The sequence below is a fragment of the Cyclopterus lumpus genome, chromosome 17, assembly GCF_009769545.1.
Source record: "Cyclopterus lumpus isolate fCycLum1 chromosome 17, fCycLum1.pri, whole genome shotgun sequence".
Taxonomy (NCBI): Eukaryota; Metazoa; Chordata; class Actinopteri; order Perciformes; family Cyclopteridae; genus Cyclopterus; species Cyclopterus lumpus.
Window position 1 is genome coordinate 17305699 of NC_046982.1, and position 26935 is coordinate 17332633.

At 42.7% G+C, this 26935-nt stretch overlaps 3 protein-coding genes across 5 annotated transcripts; 1 reads left to right on the plus strand and 2 right to left on the minus strand.

Annotated features, from left to right (window-relative positions):
- The first annotated feature begins 1722 nt into the window (after positions 1-1722).
- On the plus strand, positions 1723-6649 carry pold3 (polymerase (DNA-directed), delta 3, accessory subunit). 3 transcript variants are annotated; one of them, XM_034556504.1, is made up of 12 exons: positions 1723-1986; positions 2408-2463; positions 3098-3197; positions 3312-3351; positions 3582-3714; positions 4020-4275; positions 4382-4454; positions 4558-4693; positions 4943-5046; positions 5469-5554; positions 5662-5743; positions 6204-6649. In XM_034556504.1, exons 1-12 carry the CDS (start codon positions 1930-1932, stop codon positions 6407-6409), a joined length of 1329 nt encoding a protein of 442 aa, XP_034412395.1. In that variant the 5' UTR covers positions 1723-1929; the 3' UTR covers positions 6410-6649. The 3 variants fall into 3 exon arrangements, with proteins under 3 accessions (XP_034412395.1, XP_034412396.1, XP_034412397.1); XM_034556505.1 differs by having other exon boundaries at positions 1847-1986; positions 5665-5743; XM_034556506.1 differs by lacking the exon at positions 3312-3351 and having other exon boundaries at positions 1876-1986.
- Positions 6650-7644: 995 nt separating this feature from the next.
- LOC117746376 (sodium- and chloride-dependent betaine transporter-like) lies at positions 7645-12432 on the minus strand. The gene is made up of 12 exons (XM_034555457.1): positions 12417-12432; positions 11534-11704; positions 11298-11432; positions 11016-11153; positions 10769-10850; positions 9962-10026; positions 9767-9879; positions 9533-9670; positions 9349-9451; positions 8959-9059; positions 8640-8810; positions 7645-7752 (listed from the first exon to the last, which is right to left on the minus strand). Exons 1-12 carry the CDS (start codon positions 12430-12432, stop codon positions 7645-7647), a joined length of 1341 nt encoding a protein of 446 aa, XP_034411348.1.
- A 1406-nt stretch (positions 12433-13838) lies between these two features.
- LOC117746259 (sodium- and chloride-dependent betaine transporter-like) lies at positions 13839-25989 on the minus strand. Its single transcript, XM_034555292.1, has 14 exons — positions 25896-25989; positions 25660-25794; positions 25385-25522; positions 23284-23371; positions 18463-18595; positions 18184-18318; positions 16460-16563; positions 16180-16304; positions 15985-16097; positions 15751-15888; positions 15567-15669; positions 15167-15267; positions 14848-15018; positions 13839-13946 (listed from the first exon to the last, which is right to left on the minus strand). Exons 1-14 carry the CDS (start codon positions 25972-25974, stop codon positions 13839-13841), a joined length of 1671 nt encoding a protein of 556 aa, XP_034411183.1. The 5' UTR covers positions 25975-25989.
- Positions 25990-26935: the final 946 nt, after the last annotated feature.

Sequence of the window (26935 nt, forward strand, 5' to 3'; positions counted from 1 at the left end):
ACTCTGGCCAGGAATGGCATGCAGACCCCCCACATGGAAGGTGTGGGCTTCACCACTGAGCGATCAATGATATGTTGCAATTGAAAGGCCAGTTGTTATTATTCTCGCCTGATATGATTGAGGTTGAAAAGGTTAGTGCGTTTTCCAGGAATTAAACCGTGGTCTCTTGCATGAAAGGTTCTCCTGAAACGCCGCTGCTATTGTTATGACAATAAAAGGTAGCGTTAATGGGGGCCCCTGGAGACCTGCAACCATTATTATTTTCCACTTCTGAGTTGGTACATCGCAATGCCCATAATGAATCCGATTCTGACCTTCACGGCATCATTTGTTTGTCTTTGAGGTGCCAGACATTCTGCGGAAATTTACGTACACCATCAATATTTATGCCTCCGCTCATCATCGTATTCATGTCTCTAAACTCTGAAAAATATTCATCCTAATAAGTGATGTACGAGACGTTTTCGCCAGTCTCATTTCCCCCGATGCAGACAAATAAAGACAAGCAGTGGAGCTGGGAGGAAGTTGCCCTCACGCTGACCGGCGATTTGTTTGAAACACTTACAATTGATGATGAGATCGCCGAAGGTTTCATATATCAATGTTGTCCTTTCTGAATATTCCTGTCAAAGCAGCTCATTGAAATTCAAATCTTTTGAGTGTGTTGTGATGCACTAATAACTGTTATTGTTTCCCTGCAGCATGCAGAGCTGGAGCCACTTTTTCATAACAGCCTTCTGCTGCTGCGGCACCAATTATTCCTATTTCCTGCTCGGTTGTTTCCTCTATTTAAAACCAATTAAAAGCAGTGGTTGTTACACATAAATCATTTCATGATTTTTCATCCAGCATCATCAGGATTTAGTTTTTTTTATTAAGGTAGAGTATAAGGCTAGAACTATTTCCACCTTTAATACTCTATCATGGAGTAGTTAGTTATTGGTGTTGTACCCCAACTGAAAGACGTGGGACATGATTTAGGTATGTTTTGGGGAAACGTTAATTAAGAGAGCCAACAAACTGACAGGGAATTAGGGGAGAGAGGGAAAGACATGATAATTAAAACTGTGAACTCTGTGATTGATGGCCACGCCGAAACTCTTTTGAACTTGAGAGGAAAGATATCGTATAGTTATAAAGCTACATGAAATATATACAGATGTACAAGTCTTTGAATGAGCAGGCCAGTTGTATGAGCTCGACACTTGATTTTGTTCACAGTTTTTTATTGAAAATGTTCATGTTCAATCACTGCTTCTTTCATCTTCTGTTCCAAACCATCGGCTGCCATCTTGTGAATGATAAGCAGCAGATATTTTAAGAAAATATTTGGGGGCAAATGTGACATGTGGAGCGGTGGGTTAAAAAAAATGTAAGGTTGAGAAGACAACTAAAGGGTGTTCGTGGGTGAGAGAGCTGATCTACTACGCCGCTTGCACCTGGGAGGAAACGTTCGGTGTTCGGTATGTGTTTTCATAAAATCAAGAATAGAGCCGTCAGTTAAATAACAAAATAAACCTTTTTTTTCATCCACAGAAAATACAGTTTCTTGCTTTTCTACAATACTAATCTGCAAAGGAGTAAAACATGCAATATTTCTACAAGAAAAAGTAGAAAATCCGCCAAAATGAACTGGAATATTGTCAATTAAAATATAGGGTCTGCAGGTGGGCAATGCATTTTTTAAATGTTGTATTAAACATTACTCAAACAGAAGTAATTAGTGCAATTGCTTTGGCAATAAGAAAGAACTTCTCCATCACCAGTCCATTATCAGCTGGAGCTGGAGCCCGTGTTTGACCTGTAGAGGGCGGCCTGCAGCCTCTCTTCCCACCGGAAGGAAGGCGCACGTGACCGTTTAACAGGAAGTAAATAAACTGCATTCCCGCGCACTTAAATCGGTGCGACAAGACGTCCGCGTTCAACAAAATGGACGAGCTTTATTTGGATAACATCGACGAATATGTCAACGACCAAGATAAGATAGTGAGTGCCCTTTCGCCTTGTGATATGTAACGTTACTCTTCTCGTGACGTCATGCCGGGCGAGGTACCCACGCTAGCATCGCGTGAACCCCGGGGTCCCTTCAATAAACGGCCTGTTTACGGGGCTTCTTCCTTTTCGGCTAATGTATTTATTCGTCACGTTATGGCTTACAACTGTCTAGGATTTGGTTTGGGCGTGTGGTTAATTCGGCGTGTGAATTATATACAAAATATAGTTTATTTAACGTTATTGTTATACCGAGTTTTCGTTCGTGCTAATTGCAGAGTTAACGGCCAACGGTTGTGTTTCTGGAAGAACATGTGTCGGATATATTTTTGTATATAACTAACTTTATATGAAGAGGTGTAGTTTACAAATGTTTTGGAGTTATTGTTACCGATAATGTTTTGTGTCGGAACAGGTGACCTACAAATGGCTGAGTCTCACTCTGGGGGTCCATGTCAACACAGCCAAACAGTGAGTGGTGCTTCCTCCTCTGCAGGCTGGTCACATGCACCGTTTGCAAGTCAAGTTGAATTAAGTCCGATTCTGATAGATAAACATCCAGTTTATTTTTGCTAATATACATTAATATGTTCATTCATTAGCCAAGTCTGTCTAGGGCTTCATGTTTGATTGACAGTGGTGTCCCTAGATGCCCCACATTGAGGACCTTTGTTTAACAAATTGGGTCTTCAGAGTTTCAGGTAAACTATAGGAACAGGGGGATTTCCTGCACCGATGCAAAGGGCCCTAAAAGGAATTTAATCAAATTGAATTGCTGTCCAATATTTTTGAAAAAATATATAGTTTTAAAATTATCCAAATTATAATCAAAATCGAGAGGGAAAAAGAATAAGTGAAGAAGGCTAGGATCAGGTATTCAGTGATACATTAGATACTTTACATTTACCGATAGAGATGCATTATGGTATTTTATTTATATATTTTTTTAGAACAATACCCAGCTCCTACACCTCCATCAATATAAAATATTTTGGAATACAGTATGATGTTGCTTACGATTTACAGATGATTAAAGTCAGAGTTTATACAATGACCTCGTGCTTTGACTGGATGAAACAATCAACGTGTGTGTGTCTCGTCTCAGAATGCTCTTCCATTATTTGGATCACAAGAGGAAGGAAAGTTCAGCTCAGCTCAACGCCACCTATCTGGTGTCGGGGAAGTTCGTGGACAATGGCCAGACGGTGAGGAATGCAATAAATGAACAAGACTTGTTTTGGCAATGATTTGCACATTTGGTTATTACAAAGGCATGATTTTTTTTTTTTGTGTGTTGCTGATGTTGTGCTTGCTTTCAGTGTCACAAGGTGTCGGTTGTCAAAGAGGATAAATTGGAAGGTGTGTAACCATGTTTCCCAAATCAACGGCGATAACTCTGTATTTGTGCAACATTTATGGGCTGTTTTATAACTGTTGCTCTTCGCCTCCAAGCTGCAAACTAACGCTATTTTTGGAAATTGCTTCAGTTTGATTTTGAATTTTGAATTTATTTTTGGAAAATATGTGGGTTATTGAAGGTAATATCTGTTAGCGCAGTTATCTGACCTCAGGTGTTTTGTCTCTTGCAGATTTCAAATCCAAGATGAGCTTGATAGTCAGTGTCCATGTTTACAGCGTCCAGAAGGCGTTACTGAAAGACAGCGGCCCCCTCTACAGCGTCGACTACGATGCCGTGAAAGACAATATGAAGAACTGCAGCAGGTATGTTGTTCAAGGGAATATTAATAAGGGTCTTTAACCCGGTGTGGGAAAGCTTTCTGATTTCAAATCACCGGTGTGATGACATGCGTAGAGCAATGATTTGAATAGACGGTCCCAATAACAACAGTTTAAAAACAAAAACAGGAATAACTGCTTCTTCTATCCAGTTTCTACTACTTCTTTTTTAAGGGTACATGTGAATACAGTGGCCCAGCAGAGTAAAACAAAAAGAGAGAGAAAAATCTGTTGAATTGTAGAACTGTCGATCTTCAGGAAAGTGAGTTATTTGCAGACTGTGTTTGCAGATACAGCGCGATCCGCTGTGCCAGTGCCGTGCCCGTGTGTTCTCCGGAGCTGCAGCAGACGAGAGAAATCCAGCAATCTCCAACACCAGAGCCCGAAAACAAAAAACCTGGCATGAACGGAGAGGCCAATCTGGCTTCAAAACCGTCCACCAAGCCGCAGAGAGGCATCATGGGAATGTTTGCCAATAAGTCCGCTCCGAAGAACCAGGATGGTGGCAAAGACGTTAAGCCAGAGCAGAAGGAGGATGCACCTGTGGTATGGCGTTGTAGTCTTTTGTGTGATTACCGGCTGTTTACAAAGTAATAAACTAAAGTATCACAGTAAATTCTCTAGCTTTTTTGACTATTGTTTGTTATTTTAGGTCGATCTCCACAAAGGAAAACCTGATGTAAAAGCCAATCCTATGACAAACTTCTTTGGGAGTCAAGCAGCAAGTGAGTAGTGTGTGTGTGTGTGGGTGTGTGTGTGTCTCTCAAAATGTACGGTAGAAACTCATTTTAATAATGCGCTGACTCTGTTTAATCACTTTTTCTTTAGAGAAAGTAGTAAAAACAGTGGAGGAAGCAGCTCAGTCGTCGTTCTCAGCGGAGCGGCAACGTCAGACTTCACCGCCCGAAGAAAAACCAGCTGCTGCGGTGGAGCTGCCTAAAGACACCAAGAAAGACTCCAGGAGGTGTGTGTGTGTGTGTGTTTGACTACCACACTTAAGGGGACCATAAAAGGCCTTTTTATTCAATTTATTTTGTGTAGCCCAAAGTTTATTCAAACTAAATTAATGATTTGAACTCAAGCATTGAAACAGATGAGCACACGATTCTTTGTTTCTTCCCGAATGTGATGACTGACCGTAGAAACTGGAAGGACTTGCTTGGTCAAAGTCGGCTCTGAATATATTTAAACAAAAGTCTTCCTCCCGTTGAAGCAAAACCAAGCGACTCGTGGATTCTGACAGCGAAGAGGAGAAAATGGACAAGAAAAAGAGGCGAAGGATTAAGAAGCCTGAACCAGACAGCAGCGATGAAGATGGTGAGCTGTTTGCTTTTAACTCTGTTTTTGTTCTTTTTCTATTTTGAACACTTGAAAGAGAAGAACTTTCTTTAAGCAATGATAATTTTACACTTTATGAAGGACAGTACAACTACCGTTAAACAAAAAAAAAAATAAATAAAAAAATAAAATAAAATATATATATATATATATATATATATATATATATATATATATATATATATTTTTTTTTTTTTAATTTATTTTTAAATAAATGTATTCTTTTGTTTTGTTTACATTAAATGTAGTTTTACTGTCTTTCATAAAGTTATATACTCTTATAAGAAAAGTATTAAGAATTACAACCTAATTTACTTTTATTCTATAGCGAGATTATGACAAAGGGTCAATCTCAAAAAGTCCTTTTTAAGAGTAAGACTAATACTTGTTCACGTCTTCAGTCATTCCAGATTCTCCACAGCGGATGGAAACGAGGGAACCGTCATGGAGTCCGAAGAAGAAGGTCGAGTCTGTATCTCATTCACATGTAAGTGATTAAACCTGGTGATCAGATATTAAAATGTGTTTTAATTGCTTTATTTAACACTGAATAGCTCATTGAAAATTCACGTTTTTATATTTTTATTTCTTCAGCAGGGGAACTCTGAAATGAAGACGAGAAAGAGACGACGAGTCCTGAAATCTCGGACGTTTTTAGATGATGAAGGATGCATCGGTATGAAGAGGAATTTTCAATCATCAGTCTGCTTAATTAATTAATATATACATATAAATGCAATTACATTTCCAAAAAACAACTTTATGCAGTTATTCTATCTTTACAACTCACACCAATGTAACAAAGTGTCGTAATAATGACCTCCGAAAAATTTAAATGTAGGGCTGCAATTCTCAATAAACTTATCAATTAATAATTATCATTTAGTCTGCCAAATGTTTTCTTGAGTAATCTGCTATAAAACAGTCAATTTGAGTTTAAAAATAAATAAATATCTGTTTGTGTCTGCTCTGATTTAGTTTATTTTCCATCTGATCTAGTTCGTACTTGTATATAAATGACAAAATACTTAAAATATAATGGAGTTTAATGCACCACCACATACTGTGGTCACATCGACACACACGAGTCCAGACCATAATCCTCTGGTTCATCTTCTTTTCTTTTTTTTCCACAGTGACCGAGAAAGGCTACGAGAGCGAGTCGTACTCTGAAGCCGAGGACGACGTTCAGGCCGCTAAACGAGCTCCAAGAAATCCCGTCGCTGCAAAACTCTCGTCCAGCACCAAGCCGGACGAGAAGAGGAGTCACAAGAAAACGTCTGCCAACGCAAATAAAGGAACTAAACAAGCGTCCATTATGGGATTTTTCCAAAAGAAATGACGGCGGACAGCGCTGGACCACTTTTCTTTTTATTGGCGCAGAGGAACCACAAGCTGCAGACTTGATGCAACGATCTTTTGGAAAAACCCCAAAGCTGAAACGCATCACATGGACCATTGAGGGCCGCAAAGCCTCAAAAGGACTTTGCCTACATGGACACGTACATATCAGGATGACAACCATTTTACCTTTTCACCATTAACCAGATGTCTTACTCAATAAACATTGATTACTTTGAAACCAAACGTGTTTTCTTTTACATTTACTTTAAAGAAATCTTGTGTGTGTATATATATATATGTATATATATATATATATATATATATATATATATATATATATATTTTTTTTTTAGCGATACATGTGGTGTGAGAACAAATACGTGAAGTATGAGAAGGACATTGATACAAGAGAACGTACATTGTTATATTTGATGCTACTGCTAAGATGTTAAGAATTACGCAATATCTGACCAATGGATCATACCCAAATGATTGATTGAACTGTCGATGTGAATGTGGCATTGCAGGTGACACTAAGTTGTCGCTGCAGATGTCTTCAGTTCAACGGTCGTTCGCTCGTCTCTCCGGTCCAGATCTTCAGCAGGACGACAAAGGACAGACAACCGCTGGAGCACAGGAACAAACACTGAATACAGTGGCCCAGCAGAGTAAAACAAAAAGAGAGAGAAAAATCTAAGTACCACTGCATGGGCTTAAAAGTAGAACGGTTGTGTTGAGTTCTTGCAGAACACCCGTTGATGGGTGTCGAGAATCATTAATCATATAAAAAAAAAAAAAAAGATTAAGCTCTTTGTGAGGCACACGTCTTTGTTGAACTCTGACCTGCCTGTTGTTCTGACAACTGAGTCAGAACAACCTTTCTAATATGTTTACATCGATGTTTATTAGCAGAGTCATATGGGAAGGTAATGAAAGCATGACTTGACTACAAGTGCATGACGAGATCATCATTCATCACACAGAGAAATAAATGAAATGGTTGGAGAGCAAATACGTGATAAATTACTGAAGAAACATTAAATATGAGAATAAAATCCATACAAGAGAAATGACATAGTGATACTTAACTTTAACTGTCAGTTTAAGAATGCTAATGCGAAGAGGTTAGAATTACACTATTTCTGACAAGAAAAGCCAAATTCCCCAAACAACAATTTTTCACTTCAATTGATAAATGCTTAAATGAAGACCAACAATGTCTAGTTATGGTGACTAAGTTGTGGCTGCAGACGTCCTGAGTTCAACAGTCGTCCCCTCGTCTTCTAAGTCTCTCTCCTGCCGGTCCAGATCTTCAGTGGGACGACAAAGGACGAACAAACGCTGGAACACAAGAACGGACCAAATTAGTAAGTAGCACAATCTTTACATGAGACTTTGGGCCATTTTTTACATTCTTTGAACCTGGTGATCGATCAATACGATTCAATATTCTATATTGTTCCCACGGGGAACGTTTTCTTGGACTCAAAAGCTGCACACATGGTATAATTTTGATTGGACTCAAGGCTAATTGTCCTGTGATATAGCTGCCTCCATAGTAGCAATAACAAAGAAACTGACAATACATAAACAGAGACACATTCTGAAGCACATCCAACCACACAACCGCACGTATTGCACAAATTACACAACCAATGAGAAGAACAGTGATTAAAATCCAAGAAAATAAAAATAGGACATCCGGGTGTACGTTGCTAATGAATACAGTCTGATATTCTGGTTGATTTCGACCAGGGGAACGAACACCCTGCAAAATATAATGTTTCTGAACTCCCTCGCAACATAAACATGTCTCATGGACTGGCACACTGTTGTATGCAGTCTCTCTTAAGGTGTAGCTGAACTTTCATTATCTTGAACACGAGAATAATCTGCGACAGCAAACGGTTTTAAGCTGCAACCGCCTACTACTCATTATTCATTATTTCTGTCATGTTCATTGAATGTGTTGTAACGCTGTTCATTTGTACACATGACATCTATTACTTCTGTGGGAGAGGGATCCTCCTCTGTTGCTCTCCTGAAGCTTTCTTTTTTTCCATGTGAAAGGGTTTTTTTCTGTTTTATTTGGGAGTTTTTCCTGATCCGATGTGAGGTCCTGGGACAGGGATGTCGTATGTGTACAGATTTTAAAGCCCTCTGAGGCAAATTTGTGATTCTGGGCTACACAAAATAAACTGAATTGAATTGAATAGATGGGCACTGACCTGTCTGAAGGTTCCTGCTGTCACACACATCTGTCCAGCTGCCCACAGTGGCACCATGAGAACAGAGGACAATGTCATGGCCCATCCCAGTGCATACGCCCAGTCAGGGTAAGTGTACCAGTCATTGATGCTGAGGTGTTTGTAATCAACCAGGTACATGATTAAGGAAATCTGTGAAGATGCAGAGAGTTGTATTGGGATAAAACAGAGCAAAGTATTTAGCCCTAAATAAATGATGGCAATTAATTTAAGCAAGGGAGAGAAGGGACTCAAATATTGTTAGAAATGTCCTTTAACTTTTGTGACATTTCTGACTCACCAGTGACAGCAGAGGAATGATGTATTTCCAGCAGAGTTTGAAGAAAACAGATGGTCTCTGTCCTGTCATGTCCTCAATGATGTTAATTAAACGATCAGCACCTGATACAAACAGACATGTAAGACCGGGTTCATATAAATCATATAATGTTGCATTGCTGTTGCCAAAATAAGACTGGGACCAAATAGGAAGGATAAAGAATCTCTTAATTTGGGTATTGCTACAAGTGTGACCAAAGCTGTCTAATTGTGTCATGCAAACCACTTAAATTAGCAGCATTTTCATTATTATTGCCTTTAGATTAAGAAGAGTAAAACATATATAAAAATGTAACTAATCACTGAAGCATACATATATATGAATAGTCAGATCAGATCATTTTTTGCGTACCAAAGATCCAGGCCAGAGCCAGACACTCGGATAAAGCCATGAAATAGTGACACGCTCTGGTGATGCCATAATAATCAATCAGCTGGAAAAGGTAAATCCCTCCCTGCAGCAGGATGAAACAAGATGAGGAATAGTTTTAAAAACATTTGTTTGAAAGTACCCTCACGGAAATATGTGTATTCACCTCGGTGACCAACAGCAGATGTACGAGGAAAAAAGATGAGCAGACGAAAAGGACGAGCAACTCGTGTCTTCCTGGTTTATGAAACAGCTTCGGAAACAAGTCGCTTATTGTGGTGATAAAACACTCCACTGTCACAAACTGGGGATAAAATATTGAGCGAATGAGTCATTTTTTGTGCCTGCAATAACTTGGTACATTAATTAATCAATAGGAAATACAACACAAACATCTTACATGTGTGTCAACAGATAGTAGAATGAGCATCAGGAAGAAACAGACGTTCCAGAGCTGTGGAAAAGGCATCATAGCTGTGGCCTGAGGGTACGCTATGAAGGCCAAACCTGGACCTGTGAACAGGAATTAACAACAAAGACGATGTTATTGGTCTCTGGATTAATATGCAACTTCCTCACCATGTCAAGTCTTTACCTGACTCGACAGCTAAGTCAGCTGTTACAGACTCTTGAGCAGTGACTGAAATTGAGTCTTTAGGTCTTTATCATAGTAAACGCGTCGGGCATTAATTCATTTCATAATGATTTACATGCATTTGTTTCGATAACTGTTGACAAGGTGTTTAACTGAGTGTCTGCAGGTCTTTAAAATTCGTAAACCTCATTGACTCAAAAAATACTTTGGAAAGTATTATAAATTCATACATTTAATTCACAAAAGTCTCTTGTCGCTTGACAGCTGTAGGCAGTAACATTAGCTATGAAAGAAAAAGAAAAATTGCAGACTGTTAGGAAACAACATACATGTATGAACTAGAAGTTGTATTGTCGTGACAGTTTCAGGCCTGTAGAAAGCACTGTGTCACTCCTAAGAAGCTACAGTATAGTGAGCTCATCAACTTATGATTTTACCAAAGGCTTCAATGCACTTGAATGAAACAATTAATTACATTATTTAGGTTTAGGTTAGAAGAGAGAGGCAAATGTGTCCTGAACTAGGCATCAGATCACAAAACGTGTCGATGTCGAGGGCACGAACAAACCGAAATTTCACGTTTCATTTGTAGGATTTGTTGCACAGAAGACGTGATGCAATTTTTTTTTATTTTACAGACTAAGTAGTACTCATGAAGTATTTCAGTTTTTAAATCGGTGTTCCCTTCCCATTATATGACAGTGTATATCCAAGTTTGTTATAAAATATGATATTTCAAGTGGGTCATTATTATGTAATTATCTTTAATGCATCAAATGAATGTAAATAACGGGAATTTAGACTCACTCCCAAAACTCAGAAGCAGCAGAGGTGGTGTTTTTCTGCAGATTTACTGTCAGATTTGATGAGGAAGAATCCACACAGTTCGCTGTTGTAGAGAAAGCACATGATAATGGTAAGTTACTCTTATACAAACTAACAGAGCATGTTACACTGTGAATCTCCCAAAAATAGCCTTCACCTTGACAAAGATTAAGGGACAATTCCTTTCTGAAGCTGGAACAGTGTTCCAGCTTCAGAAAGGAAGTCTTACCTGTATTCCAGGTGTTCTCACAGCTGGCCCAGGGAAGCTGGGCTCTGAACGAGAACACCAGGTAGAAGAGAGCCCAGACTTGTATTAATATGTAGCTAAAGTCGTACATTCTTGTCACCAATTGTGCACATCCAATTCCTAAAATGAAAACAAAAGCTAGTTGAGTGTTGGACAAAGATATATCTTTTCTGCAGTAAAAGTTCTAGTATTGTGTACAAAGTATGATGTTTTTCGTTTTTCTTCAGCCGACTGCATCTTTTATCTCAGTACAAATGAACTCACCTTGTGCCAGAGGACACAACTTCCTCCAGCAGGTGACGAATCCTTCCTGGGTGTACTGACCAACTGAGCTCTCCAGCAGGAACATAGGTACCCCCAACACCACAGATAGCAGACCATATGGCACCAGAAAGGCCCCTAGGTGCATGTATATGAATAGAGATATATGCATGTACGCCCATAGAAATGACAAGTTAATTCAGTGTAATCAGCTATAAGTTCAGAATCTGTATATTCACCTCCACCATTCTTGTAGCAGAGGTAAGGAAACCGCCACACGTTGCCCAGGCCGACCACATTTCCTGCAACAGCCAGCATATATTCTGTTTTACTGGCCCACTGTCCTCTGTCTGCAGCTCTCTTCTGGATCTCATTTTTTCTTCGTTGTCCGTTCATCTCAAGATCAGGAACTTCATCAAATGTGTGTTTCAGTTGTAATTCACAAGTACTGCAGACCGATCTTTGCTCCTTTTATTATGTCTCCTAAAACCACTTTCAGTGTGGATGGGGCAACTTTAATGAAAATCAACTGTAAGGGCCTGAGGAGAAGGGTGGTGGCTGGAGTCTACATTCCAGTCAGAAGGCTCCACCCACTCGTTCACAAGAACATGGGGATCAGGTGTGAGAAGAGATGCACCTGATGGTGATCTCCTCGTCAGGAGGCAAACAAAGGGCAAGGAGGGAAACAGAGCAGGAGGAATAAACACAAGAGTGACTTCTCCTCTGCCTGAAGAAGGTTAAGCCGGCAAGAAGGCTAGCGGCCCGGCTGAGATAGCTTTTGTAAGAAATTGATAGAGCTCGAGACTGAGCTACGCTTTCAGTTCTTTTTGATTGTTATTTGATTAAAAACCCTTAAACCCTGCAGACCTGACTGCCTGTGATTGCTGCACTGCCCTAACTGCTGTGTCCTCCGTAACGTCCTGTTACACTGGTGGAGGATGCGGGCAGGAGGACCCTAGTGGTGGCGTAGCAGTCAAACCATGGAGGACCTAGTAAGGGAGTTTGTGTGTGTTTCTGCTGAACAGCAGACCCTGCACTAGACAATGATTCAAGAGCAACAACAGCAGAACGCCCTTCTCCATGCAGAGATCCAAAAGTGTCTGGCTGAAGCCCCTCCAGCACCAAGGGAAGGGACCATGCAGCCAAATCCTAGTCGTTTATTCCCAAAATGAAAGAGAGCGACGATGTCGAGGCCTACTTGACAGCCTTTGAGCGTACAACTAAGAGGGAAGGCTGGCCCGACGATGCCTGGGCAGACCTGGTCAGGCACTTCCTACTTGGGCCGGCACAGCAGGCCTACCTCGATCTCCCTGCAGCCCGGTCGAAGGATTATGCGGTCTTGAAGAAGGAAATCCTGGCCAGGTATGGCTACAGTTTAGCAGCAAAAGCCCAGAGGTTCCATGACTGGAGGTTTAAACCAGAGTTGCCAGCACAGGCGCAAATGTATGACCTTGTCCGGGTACCCAAAGCTTGGCTGACATCTGACCCAGAGAAACTAGGGGTCTTGGAGAGGATCATGATGGACAAATGCATCCGGTCTTTACCATATGAGACAAAGAAAATGACCAGTCAGCAGAATCCCGCCAATCTCAATGACCTGGTTAGCCTGGTGGATAGCCAGAGGGTTACAGTCGAACTGTCCTGGGAAGGATGAACCGATGGCCTGAGGGGAAGGGGGGTGGCTGGAGTCTACATTCCAGCCAGAAGGCTCCACCCACTCGTTCACAAGAGCATGGGGATCCGTTGTGAAAAGAGACGCACCTGATCGTGATCTCCTCGTCAGGGAGGCAAACAAAGGGCAAGGAGGGAAATGGAGCATAGGGGACAAAACACGACGGGAGGAGAAGAGTGACTTCTCCTCCGCCTGAAGAAGGTTAAGTCGGCTAACGGCCCAGCTGAGAGTCTGATTTCCCATCAGAAATATTAGCTTTGCACAGATATTTCATGATGAGCTGAAGACTTCAGTGTGCTCTTTGGATGTTTTGAGTTATCACCTTCTTCAACGTGTTGCTAATTCTTCACAAATGAGGAAGACACATGAGGACTTTTTTGTTATTAAAGTATTGTGCATCCTGAGTGATCATTGGTTAGAAACACATGAAATGTATGTTGCTCTAAAGAAACATAACATGAAGAAAAAACGTACACAACTGAGTCAGAACAACCTTTCTAATATGTTTACATCGATGTTTATTAGCAGAGTCATATGGGAAGGTAATGAAAGCATGACTTGACTACAAGTGCATGACGAGATCATCATTCATCACACAGAGAAATAAATGAAATGGTTGGAGAAATAAATGAAATGGTTGGAGAGCAAATACGTGATAAATTACTCAAGAAACATTAAATATGAGAATAAAATCCATACAAGAGAAATGACATAGTGATACTTAACTTTAACTGTCAGTTTAAGAATGCTAATGCGAAGAGGTTAGAATTACACTATTTCTGACAAGAAAAGCCAAATTCCCCAAACAACAATTTTTCACTTCAATTGATAAATGCTTAAATGAAGACCAACAATGTCTAGTTATGGTGACTCTAACTTGTGGCTGCAGACGTCCTGAGTTCAACAGTCGTCCCCTCGTCTTCTAAGTCTCTCTCCTGCCGGTCCAGATCTTCAGTGGGACGACAAAGGACGAACAAACGCTGGAACACAAGAACGGACCAAATTAGTAAGTAGCACAATCTTTACATGAGACTTTGGGCCATTTTTTACATTCTTTGAACCTGGTGATCGATCAATACGATTCAATATTCTATATTGTTCCCACGGGGAACGTTTTCTTGGACTCAAAAGCTGCACACATGGTATAATTTTGATTGGACTCAAGGCTAATTGTCCTGTGATATAGCTGCCTCCATAGTAGCAATAACAAAGAAACTGACAATACATAAACAGAGACACATTCTGAAGCACATCCAACCACACAACCGCACGTATTGCACAAATTACACAACCAATGAGAAGAACAGTGATTCAAATCCAAGAAAATAAAAATAGGACATAAGGGTGTACGTTGCTAATGAATACAGTCTGATATTCTGGTTGATTTCGACCAGGGGAACAAACACCCTGCAAAATACAATGTTTCTGAACTCCCTCGCAACATAAACATGTCTCATGGACTGGCACACTGTTGCATGCAGTCTCTCTTAAGGTGTAGCTGAACTTTCATTATCTTGAACACGAGAATAATCTGCGACAGCAAACGGTTTTAAGCTGCAACCGCCTACTACTCATTATTCATTATTTCTGTCATGTTCATTGAATGTGTTGTAACGCTGTTCATCTGTACACATGACATCTATTACTTCTGTCCATCCGGGGAGAGGGATCCTCCTCTGTTGCTCTCCTGAAGCTTTCTTTTTTTCCATGTGAAAGGGTTTTTTTCTGTTTTATTTGGGAGTTTTTCCTGATCCGATGTGAGGTCCTGGGACAGGGATGTCGTATGTGTACAGATTTTAAAGCCCTCTGAGGCAAATTTGTAATTTGTGATTCTGGGCTACACAAAATAAACTGAATTGAATTGAATAGATGGGCACTGACCTGTCTGAAGGTTCCTGCTGTCACACACATCTGTCCAGCTGCCCACAGTGGCACCATGAGAACAGAGGACAGTGTCATGGCCCATCCCAGTGCATACGCCCAGTCAGGGTAAGTGTACCAGTCATTGATGCTGAGGTGTTTGTAATCAACCAGGTACACGATTAAGGAAATCTGTGAAGATGCAGAGAGTTGTATTGGGATAAAACAGAGCAAAGTATTTAGCCCTAAATAAATGTTGGCAATTAATTTAAGCAAGGGAGGGAAGGGACTCAAATATTGTTAGAAATGTCCTTTAACTTTTGTGACATTTCTGACTCACCAGTGACAGCAGAGGAATGATGTATTTCCAGCAGAGTTTGAAGAAAACAGATGGTCTCTGTCCTGTCATGTCCTCAATGATGTTAATTAAACGATCAGCACCTGATACAAACAGACATGTAAGACCGGGTTCATATAAATCATATAATGTTGCATTGCTGTTGCCAAAATAAGACTGGGACCAAATAGGAAGGATAAAGAATCTCTTAATTTGGGTATTGCTACAAGTGTGACCAAAGCTGTCTAATTGTGTCATGCAAACCACTTAAATTAGCAGCATTTTCATTATTATTGCCTTTAGATTAAGAAGAGTAAAACATATATAATAATTTAACTAATCACTGAAGCATAGATATATATATATATATATAAATAGTCAGATCAGATCATTTTTTGCGTACCAAAGATCCAGGCCAGAGCCAGACACTCGGATAAAGCCAAGAAATAGTGACACGCTCTGGTGATGCCATAATAATCAACCAGCTGGAAAATGTAAATCCCTCCCTGCAGCAGGATGAAACAAGATGAGGAATAGTTTTAAAAACATTTGTTTGAAAGTACCCTCACGGAAATATGTGTATTCACCTCAGTGACCAACAGCAGATGTACGAGGAAAAAAGATGAGCAGACGAAAAGGACGAGCAACTCGTGTCTTCCTGGTTTACGAAACAGCTTCGGAAACAAGTCGCTTATTGTGGTGATAAAACACTCCACTGTCACAAACTGGGGATAAAATATTGAGCGAATGAGTCATTTTTTGTGCCTGCAATAACTTGGTACATTAATTAATCAATAAAAAATACAACACAAACATCTTACATGTGTGTCAACAGATAGTAGAATGAGCATCAGGAAGAAACAGACGGTCCAGAACTGTGGAAAAGGCATCATAGCTGTGGCCTGAGGGTACGCTATGAAGGCCAAACCTGGACCTGTGAACAGGAATTAACAACAAAGACGATGTTATTGGTCTCTGGATTAATATGCAACTTCCTCACCATGTCAAGTCTTTACCTGACTCGACCACGGATTCGACAGGAACACCCTGTTTCTGAGCCATGAAGCCAAGTACAGAGAAGACGACAAATCCAGCAACAAAACTGGTCCCACTGTTGAGTAGACAGAGCCAAAAGCAGTCCCTAGAGGTCACAGGGAGACATGTTGCACATTGTATATGGTAATGTAAAAAAAGAAGAAGAAAAAGATGGTTATTCTGTGTGCTTGCTGGTCAAAAAGTTGATCAAATCCCAAATACTGAAAGGTAAATATTCTAACTTGCGCGTTTTACACTTACTTATAACAGTTGTTGTTGTACTTATTATAGCTGCCCAGGACATTAAGAATCCCAACAGTCAGACTGTAGGAGAAGCAAATTTGAGATCCTGCCTCTAGCCAGACCTGTAATATCACAAGAAAATACTATATTAATATAAGCAGTATTACTTAATACATTAGTATTTTTAACAATGGTCTTGACTTTGTCTTCAAAATGTAATATCAACACTGTTTATGTTGTTTTAACTGAAAGAAATCATTCATAACGTGACTTCTAGAGCCAGTAAAGTGTTCCAGTTTTGTTTTTCCTACTGTCTATTTTTTTCTCTCCAAGGATTTATGCTGCGTTCAAGATAACTTGAAATTTAAGCATTCTGAACCTCCTACGAACAAAAGTAGGACGGAAAGCCACTCAAAGTTGTAGTTCCTGCCTATAAAAACCTTCACATCTCCCTCAACTTCATGAGGAAACAACAATGGAAGTGCATACTGTAAAGACAGCATAAAGTATATTTCTCTGTATTTATTTGGAATAACACATACTATCATTCAGTGGAACGTAGGTGCAGCTGCATCCTGACCGTTTACGTGGCTTTCCATCCGTTTCCATCTGTGAGATGTATCTGAGTCCTCCCTGACTCAATCAGTGACAAATGAGTCAGCGTTGCCTGATCTGGTGCTGTTACACGTGTCAAGCGGTGCACAACATATCATATTATATTACTGGGCTGCATGGGGACTATTACGGTTCATCATTGATGTCCCACTCTTCTGCAGTGGCAGTGCCCTGTGAAGGGAGTGCAACATCACTTTCCCCCTGTTTTAAATATATAAAGGGCTGACATTTTGTTAATTGTGACACAGTTGTTGAATCCATGCCTTATTACGTGTGGCATTTACAGTTTGTGAGCTGGGGAATGTTGCCGACTTGTGGACCTTCTTATCAAGGTGAGACATATAGACTACATCCCCCAGCTTTTTGAGGGAAAAACCTGTACAATATATACTGTAGATCCTATATGAGATCTACGAGTTTAGACTTAGACATCTAAGTTGTGGGCCCTTCTGGTTCTACCAACGCCAGCTGAAGAAATGCTGTTTTAAATTGGGAAACATAACTATCGTCCTGCAGCTGTTTTATACTGCAAGTGTGAAAATAAGGAAACAAGGGTGCATCTTTACAATTGTGCATGCTTGTGGGGATAAACCTCACAACAGCTCATAAAGGGCTAACCCTGTACTCATGGACTCTGAAGTTACAATAGATAACTTATATTTGACACGGTCAAACAACGTTTTTATTTACTTAAGTTGGAAATTTAACTGGAAAATGCTGTTTTTTCTATCACTTATTTGTACTTGAATTGAGTCTTTCAGCATACTTTCACCAAGAGTGGTCTGAGCAGTCACTGAAGATTTCTCTTCAGACATGAGTATCTAGGAAGATCAGATGTTTGATTGGCTTTTTGTTGTTTCCTTGAAAGAAGATGTTGGGCCACTCCCGTGTCCTTGGGGGGAATTGTATCGTCTTTCGTCAGGCCCCTCACCTGAGAACAATCTCACTTGGTTGGAGCTTCTGGGAGCTAAAACTTCTCAGGGTCTTTGAGACACGAGCCTCTCGCACCAGAGTAACAGCACAATGAAGCCTCGCTCGTACATACAGTACAGCTGGATTCAGGCCTTTCTCTAGCCTCATCTAGGATGACTGTCAATACACCAGACATGCTAACAAGGAGAAGATACCTCAAGGTTAGCCAGGCGGTTCAGGTCTGGATACAGGTAGTAGTAGATCCCTTCCCAAGCTCCAGGTAGAGTAGCACCCCTGACGAGCAGTATCAGAAGCATCACATAGGGGAACGTAGCAGTGAAGTACACTACCTAAAAGAAATACACAAAGTATAACACAAAATATTTGTAATGCCTATGTAATGAAAATACGTTGTAGAATACTTACATAAAATGCATGATGATGGTTTTTGTATACTAAAATTATAACGTTTTAATTAAAATGTTTCCTCTGACCTTTCCAGAAGATCTGACACCTTTCCAGATACTGAAGTAGCAGAACACCCAGCAGGCCAGAAGACACAAAGCCAGCTCCCATCTCACACTGCCCAGCTCATCAATGCCTCCAGAGATGCCCAGCGCTCGCCGCCTGAAGAGAGGGGACATTCAAGAGGTACACATTGTAGAGTTGTAATGTTTTTTATCTTTACTTGCACATGTATATAAAATAATGTCTATGTTTTAAATTAATTAATACATAGGAAATATATCCATCCATCCATTATCACCCGCTTATCCGGGGTCGGGTCGCGGTGGCAGCAGGTTCAGCAGGCCGACCCAGGCTTCCCTCTCACCCGCAACACTTTCCAGCTCATTCTGGGGGATCCCGAGGCGTTCCAAGGCCAGCCGGGAGATATAATCCCTCCAGCGTGTCCTCGGTCTTCCCCGGGGCCTCCTACCAGTTGGACGTGCCCGGAAAACCTCTAATGGGAGGCGTCCAGGAGGCATCCTGACTAGATGCCCGAACCACCTCAGCTGACTCCTTTCGACACGAAGGAGCAGCGACTCGACTCCAAGCTCCCCCCTGATGTCCGAGCTCCTTACCCTATCTCTAAGGCTGAGCCCGGCCACCCTACGGAGGAAGCTCATTTCGGCCGCTTGCATCCGAGATCTCGTTCATTCGGTCACGACCCAGAGTTCGTGACCATAGGTGAGGGTTGGAACGTAGACCGACCAGTAAATGGAGAGCTTTGCCTTCCGGCTCAGCTCCCTCTTCCCCAGCCTGTTTTACTGCTGCAGCAGCACCGATTTGCCTGTCGATCTCCCGCTCCACCTTACCCTCACTCGTGAACAAGACCCCGAGATACTTGAACTCCTTCGCTTGGGGTTTGCCCCCACCTGGAGGGAGCAATCCGCCAGTTTCCGGCAGAGCACCATGGCCTCAGATTTGGAGGTGCTAACTCTCATCCCTGCCGCTTCGCACTCGGCTGCAAAACGCCCCAGTGAATGCTGGAGGTCACGGTCCGAGGAGGCAAACAGGACCAGATCATCCGCAAACAGCAGAGAGGCAATCCCGAGACTCCCGAACCGGATCCTCTCCGCCCCCTGGCTGCGCCTAGATATCCTGTCCGTGAAGGTCACGAACAGGACCGGTGATAAAGGGCAGCCCTGGCGGAGGCCAACACCCACCGGGAACGTGTCTGACTTACTACCGAGGAGACAAACACAGCTCCTACTGCAGGCGTACAGTGACCGGATGGCCCGTGCCAACGGGTCCGGCACCCCATACTCCCGCAGCACCCCCCACAAAAACCCCAGAGGGACCCGGTTGAAAGCCTTCTCCAGGTCTACAAAGCACATGTAAACTGGTTGGGCAAACTCCCAGGACCCCTCCAGTAATCTTGCGAGGGTAAAGAGCTGGTCCACTGTTCCACGACCGGGACAGAATCCGCACTGTTCGTCTTGAATCCGAGGTTCGACAAGCGGTCGGAGCCTCCTCTCCAGCACCCTGGCATAAGCTTTTCCCGGGAGGCTGAGCAGTGTGATACCACGATAGTTCGAGCATACTCTCCGGTCCCCCTTCTTGAAGATGGGAACCACCACCCCGGTCTGCCAGTCCATGGGCACTGTTCCCGACCCCCATGCGACACTGAAAAGGCGTGTCAACCAAGACAGACCAACAATGTCCAGCGCTTTCAGCATCTCAGGGCGGATCTCATCCACCCCTGGCGCCTTGCCACCAAGGAGCTTTATGACTACCTTAGCGACCTCTGCCAGGGATATGGGTGAAACCACCCCAAAGTCTTCCGGCGCTGCCCCCTCTCCGGGGGACATGTTGGCCGGGTTTAGGAGTTCCTCAAAGTGCTCTTTCCACCGCCCGACGATGTCCCCAGTCCGGGTCAGCAGTTTCCCTCCCCCTGCTGAGAACAGCCTGGGGTAGACCCTGCTTTCCCTTCCTGAGCCGTCGGATGGTTTGCCAGAACTTCCTTGAGGCCAACCGAAAGTCCTTCTCCATGGCCTCCCCGAACTCCTCCCATGCCCGAGTTTTAGCCTCCGCGACCATCGCCGCTGCAGCCCTTCTGGCCCGCCGGTACCTGTCAGCTGCTTCAGGAGACCCCTGGGCCAGCCAGGCCCGAAAGGCCTCCTTCTTCAGTTTGACGGCTTCCCTCACCCCCGGTGTCCACCACCGGGTTCTCGGGTTGCCGCCACGACAGGCACCGATGACCTTCCGGCCACAGCGCCGAGCAGCAGCGTCCGCATTAGAGGCTTTGAACAAGGTCCACTCGGATTCCATGTCCCCAGCCTCCCTCGGGATTTGTGAGAAGTTCTTCCGGAGGTGGGAGTTGAAGACCTCCCGGATAGGATCCTCTGCCAGACGTTCCCAGTTCACCCTCACTACACGTTTGGGCTTGCCAGGTCTTTCTAGTCGAGTCCCCCGCCATCTGATCCAACTCACCACCAGGTGGTGATCAGTTGACAGCTCTGCTCCTCTCTTCACCCGAGTGTCCAAGACATACGGCCGCAGATCAGATGATACGATTACAAAGTCGATCATTGATCTCCGGCCTAAGGTGTTCTGGTACCAGGTACACTTATGAGCCACCTTATGTTCGAACATGGTGTTCGTTATGGACAAATTGTGGCTAGCACAGAAGTCCAACAACAAAACACCATTCGGGTTCAGATCGGGCAAGCCGTTCCTCCCAATCACGCCCCGCCAGGTTTCTCTGTCATTGCCCACGTGAGCGTTGAAGTCTCGCAGGAGAACTATGGAGTCGGCAGGCGGCGCCCTTTCCAGGACCCCTCCCACCGACTCCAAGAAGGCCGGATACTCCGAAATGCTGTTCGGTGCATAAGCACAAACAACAGTCAGAGCCTTACTCCCCGCAACCCGTAGGCGCAGGGAGGCGACCCTCTCGTTCCCCGGGGAAAACTCCAACACAGCGGCGATCAGCCGGGGGCTCGTGAGTATCCCCACTCCCGCCCGGCGCCTCTCACCCTGGGCAACTCCAGAAAAGGACAAAGTCCAACCCTTCTCCAGGAGCTTGGTTCCAGAGCCCATGCTGTGGGTGGAGGTGAGCCCAACTATATCTAGCTGGTACCGCTCCACCTCCTGCACCAGCTCCGGCTCTTTCCACGCTAGTGAGGTGACGTTCCACGTCCCTAGAGCTAGTCTATGCCGCCAGCGATCGGCCCGCCCAGGTCTCCCGCCTGGCCTGCCGCCCGGTCTACGTAGCACCCGACCCCGATAATTCTCCCTGCGGGTGGTGGGTCCACAGGGTGACTGCTGCTCCATGATGTTTTTTCGGGCTGAGCCCGACCGGGCCCCATGGCCGAAATCCCGGCCACCAGACGCTCGCCGACGAGCTCCCCTCCTGGGTCTGGCTCCGGGAGGGTGCCCCGGTTTCCCTTGTCCGGGCAAGGTAGCTTCAGTCCGTGGGCTGCTTATCAATTTATTACTATTATTAATAAGGGATATTATGAAGAATATTATGAAGAATGTATTAGACTTAGAAGAAAGTCACTGTAACTATATGCTTATGTTTATTATATCTGTAAGATTATCCAGGTATGAATGAAAAGTATTTATTATGGGAGGCGCAGTTAAATGTAGATTTCCCTTGGAGATAAAAAAATTAACAGCTGTTTCCATCCCAAAACCATTTTTATTGTGAAAATGGGAAAATGGAAAACGCTTGGGGAAGTAGCGAAGTTGTTTACCTTATTTAAGACCCGCCACCTTGAGCAGATAGCCAGCAGCATGCTGTGTTGTTGAAGGGCAGGGCATGTTGCCTAAACTAACCAATAAGAGCCCTTAAGCCCAGCGGGTAGGATGGTATTTAACCCAACGCGAAGCAACTTTAGGGGTGGAATTGTTCTTTTCTCGTTTATGGAGTGGACAGAAACTGTTAGCTAAGAGCTAAGAGCCTGTTGCCCTCTAGACACGAGACATGCTCGGCCAAGAACATGTATGCTGATCATCATTTTTATTTTTAAATACTTTTTATTATACATCTCTATATTTTTTACTTTTCTTCAGAGAATCTTAAGAGAATCAAAGATATACAAGCAGCTCAAGATTCTCTGAACTTAACAACATGAAATAACAAGACTGCACAAGCAAGTGGCAACAAGTCATGTTCGGTAGTGTAAGCTTCAGAGTGTAAAGTTGTATATTTTACTGATTCGTTATTCTACCCATTTTGCCAGAAATCCTTGAGTCAGCTGTTACAGACTCTTGAGCAGTGACTGAAATTGAGTCTTTAGGTCTTTATCATAGTAAACGCGTCGGGCATTAATTCATTTCATAATGATTTACATGCATTTGTTTCGATAACTGTTGACAAGATGTTTAACTGAGTGTCTGCAGGTCTTTCAAATTCGTAAACCTCATTGACTCAAAAAATACTTTGGAAAGTATTATAAATTCATGCAGTCGTAAACCTCATTGACTGGTTGACTTGGAAGGTATTATAAATTCATGCATTTAATTTACAAAAGTCTCTTGTCTCTTGACAGCTGTAGGCAGTAACATTAGCTATGAAAGAAAAAGTATATCTAATAGGCGTCAGATCACAAAACGCTTCTACGTGTCGATGTCGAGGGCACGAACAAACAGGAATTTCACGTTTCATTTGTAGGATTTGTTGCACAGAAGACGTGATCAATAGTAGCAGTACTCATAAAGTATTTCAGTTTTTAAATCAATGGTGTGCCCCTCCCCTTATATGACAGTATATATCCAAGTTTGTTATAAAATATATTTCAAGTGGGCCATTATTATGTAATTATCTTTAATGCATCAAATGAATGTAAATAACGGGAATTTAGACTCACTCCCAAAACTCAGTAGCAGCAGGGGTCGCGTTTTTCAGCACGGTCAGATTTACTGTCAGATTTGATGAGGAAGATTCAACACAGTTTGCTGTTGTAGAGAAAGCACATGATAATGGTAAGTTACTCTTATACAAACTCAAGGGCGTAGGTTTGGTCTCAGAATTGTTAGGGACACTGCCAGCTCCCCCCCCCTCCCCTCCCCCCCAATATATAAAAAACGTCATTAAAATATAATAATAATAATAATAATAATAATAATACATTGGTTTTATAAGGCGCCGTTCAAGGCACTCAAGGTCGCCGTACAACATATTTAAAAATCGGACACAATTTAAAAAGCAGCACAGTTAAAAGCAGAACAGTCTGCAGCAGAGCAACCCAGAGGGGAACACGTCAGGCATAGGCCTGCCTGAAAAGGTATATTAACTTGGAACTAATTTAAACATAATTACAGTAATAAAACCTTAGTTTAAATACAAAACAGTATTCTGCCCCAATAAATAATAATAATAATACATAAATGAGTAAGAACAGTTCTGCTAAAATGCCAATATAGTGTAACAGTATATTCTATATCCAACATACATACATATAAATATATAGACAACTTTTACCAGTTGTGTAGTGAAAAAAGACAAAGGAAATTAGAACATTTAAAATAAATCTATCATACTTTTTATTCGACAGTGCCTTGCCTCCTGCTGTGTTTTAGCCATTGCACTTAGTAGTTGGATGTAAACTGGCGTTTTCTCTAATGCATTTGTTGTTACAGCATCATGGTGTGCTTTACTCGCTTGATGGCGATTAAAGCTTTCAATGGCACTTTTTCAATTACTAAAACCGTTTAATCAGAAGGCTGGGACATTCTTTTTTCCAAAAGTGGTCTTTTTGATGGTGTATGCTTTGACACACTCAAAACAAGTACCTTTTTCAATGTAGGGCTATAATGCAGATACTGACTACCACTTTGCTTGGAATCGTAACTTTGTGTGCTGAAGTTGCTGAATTTAAGGTCAGGCTGTATGGTTCACTCCTCATGTCGAGGACTCTACTACACTCACTTCATGACGGTCACTGTCACTCAAACTAACTGTTCCCTGAAGAGCAAAGAGAACTTATCCTAGTCTGCACATGCATGTTTTAACATAATAATAATTCACTTAATAATAATTCACTAAGTCAGCCATGATAATACATCTCAGCACAGAATCAATGTAAGACCTCACGTGAAGCCCTGGTGGTCCAGCTGCTGCTTCCTCAACCTAATTTCTGAGTTTCCTGAATGCATCTCAAAGGGATGCAGGTTTGCACTGTGTTAGCCCGCTACTAGCTAACTAACTTCGGATATCGCTTTTCTTTTTTTTGTGTCATTTTCCTAAATACAAAGCACAACAGAGTCACCGTATCAATGCTGAGACCAAACGAAATACTCATATGAGGCTTTATCATTTCCTGGCGTATTTAGTAGCTTACCGTGACTCCGGCCAGCTCTCTTTCTGCAAGTTACGAGTGTTTCTCACTCTGACAATTAAATGACAGGCTCAAGGGCGCATTGGAAAACGTTTACATTTATTGTTCACTCTGCTGGGCGACAAACATAATATAGATAATAATACGAATGAGTTTGCAAATATATTGTGCACAATTATTTTTTCAAATTAACAAAATATTGGTGGGGACAATTGTGTCTTTCCCAAAACTTTGGTTGTGACTAGTCCCTATGAACCATATGCAAACCTTCGCCCTTGTACAAACTAACAGAGCATGTTACACTGTGAACCTCCCAAAAACAGCCTTCACCTTGACAAAGATTAAGGGACAATTGCCAGAGCATACATTTCTGAATTTAAATCAAATAGCGAAGAAATTACATTAATTGAAAATTGGCGAAACAAATTATTTGTAGTAAAAGTAAATCAATTCTGTGAATAATAATTCTATTTTAGTTTGTACAAACATATATATCTTTGTTCTATATTATTATGTATCTCCCTATTGGAGATAAAGATATAGTAAGAACAGGAAAATATGTGCTCCAAAACACTACAGTCCTCTATTGTGTTGCCTTGACAGTGTTACAGCTTCAGAAAGGAAGTCTTACCTGTATTCCAGGTGTTCTCACAGGTGGCCCAGGGCAGCTGGGCTCTAAACGAGAACACCAGGTAGAAGAGAGCCCAGACTTGCATTAATATGTAGCTAAAGTCGTACATTTTTGTCACCAATTGTGCACATCCAATTCCTAAAATGAAAACAAAAGCTAGTTGAGTGTTAGACAAAGATATATCTTTTCTGCAGTAAAAGTTCTAGTATTGTGTACAAAGTATGATGTTTTTCGTTTTTTTTCAGCATCTTTTATCTCAATACAAATGAACTCACCTTGTGCCAGAGGACACAACTTCCTCCAGCAGGTGACGAATCCTTCCTGGGTGTACTGACCGACTGAGCTCTCCAGCAGGAACATAGGTACCCCCAACACCACAGATAGCAGACCATATGGCACCAGAAAGGCCCCTAGGTGCATGTATATGAATAGAGATATATGCATGTACGCCCATAGAAATGACAAGTTAATTCGGTGTAATCAGCTCTGAGTTCAGAATCTGTATGTTCACCTCCACCATTCCTGTAGCAGAGGTAAGGAAACCGCCACACGTTGCCCAGGCCGACCACATTTCCTGCAACAGCCAGCATATATTCTGTTTTACTGGCCCACTGTCCTCTGTCTGCAGCTCTCTTCTGGTTCTCATTTTTTCTTCGTTGTCCGTTCATCTCAAGATCAGGAACTTCATCCGATGTGTGTTTCAGTTGTAATTCACAAGTACTGCCAACCGATCTTTGCTCCTTCTATTATGTCTCCTAAAACCACTTTCAGTGTGGATGGGGCAACTGTAATGAAAATTAACTGTAAGGGCCTGAGGGGAAGGGTGGTGGCTGGAGTCTACATTCCAGTCAGAAGGCTCCACCCACTCGTTCACAAGACCATGGGGATCAGGTGTGAGAAGAGATGCACCTGATCGTGATCTCCTCGTCAGTGATGCAAACAAAGGGCAAGGAGGGAAACGGAGAAGAGGGATGGCACGCCTTCTCCACCGTGCTGTACCTGGCCTCCCTCTCCGACAGCTTGCGGCTGATGTATAGCACAGGGCGGTCATCCCCCTGTACCTGCTGGGACAAAACGGCCCTCTGTTTGACGCATCAGTCTGCAGGGTAAAGGGAAGAGAGAAGTTAGGTGTATGGAGGAGTGGCTCCCCACATAGAGCTTTTTATACCTTCTCAAACACCAACTGGCACTGCTCCATCCACTGGACCGGATCTGAGGCACCTTTACGGTCGAGGGGCTGGTCAAATCTGCAACATTTGGGATGAACCGCCTGTAATAAACAGCCAGCCCCAAAAACTGCCTCACCTCTTTTTTTTGTTTTGGGGTGCGGGCAGGCTGCGATAGCGGCGGTCTTGTCCACCTGTGTGTGCACCTGCCGCCCAAGTGGTACCCCATATACCGTACCTCCCTCCGTCCAACTACACACTTCCCCAGGTTGGCGGTCAGCTGCGGTGGGAGCATCCTCCACAGGGCGGGCATCGGCCGGGGTGGAGCTGGCAGACGACCGCTGTCCCCCTGACTGCCGGGATGCACCGCCAGGTGGTCCTCCGC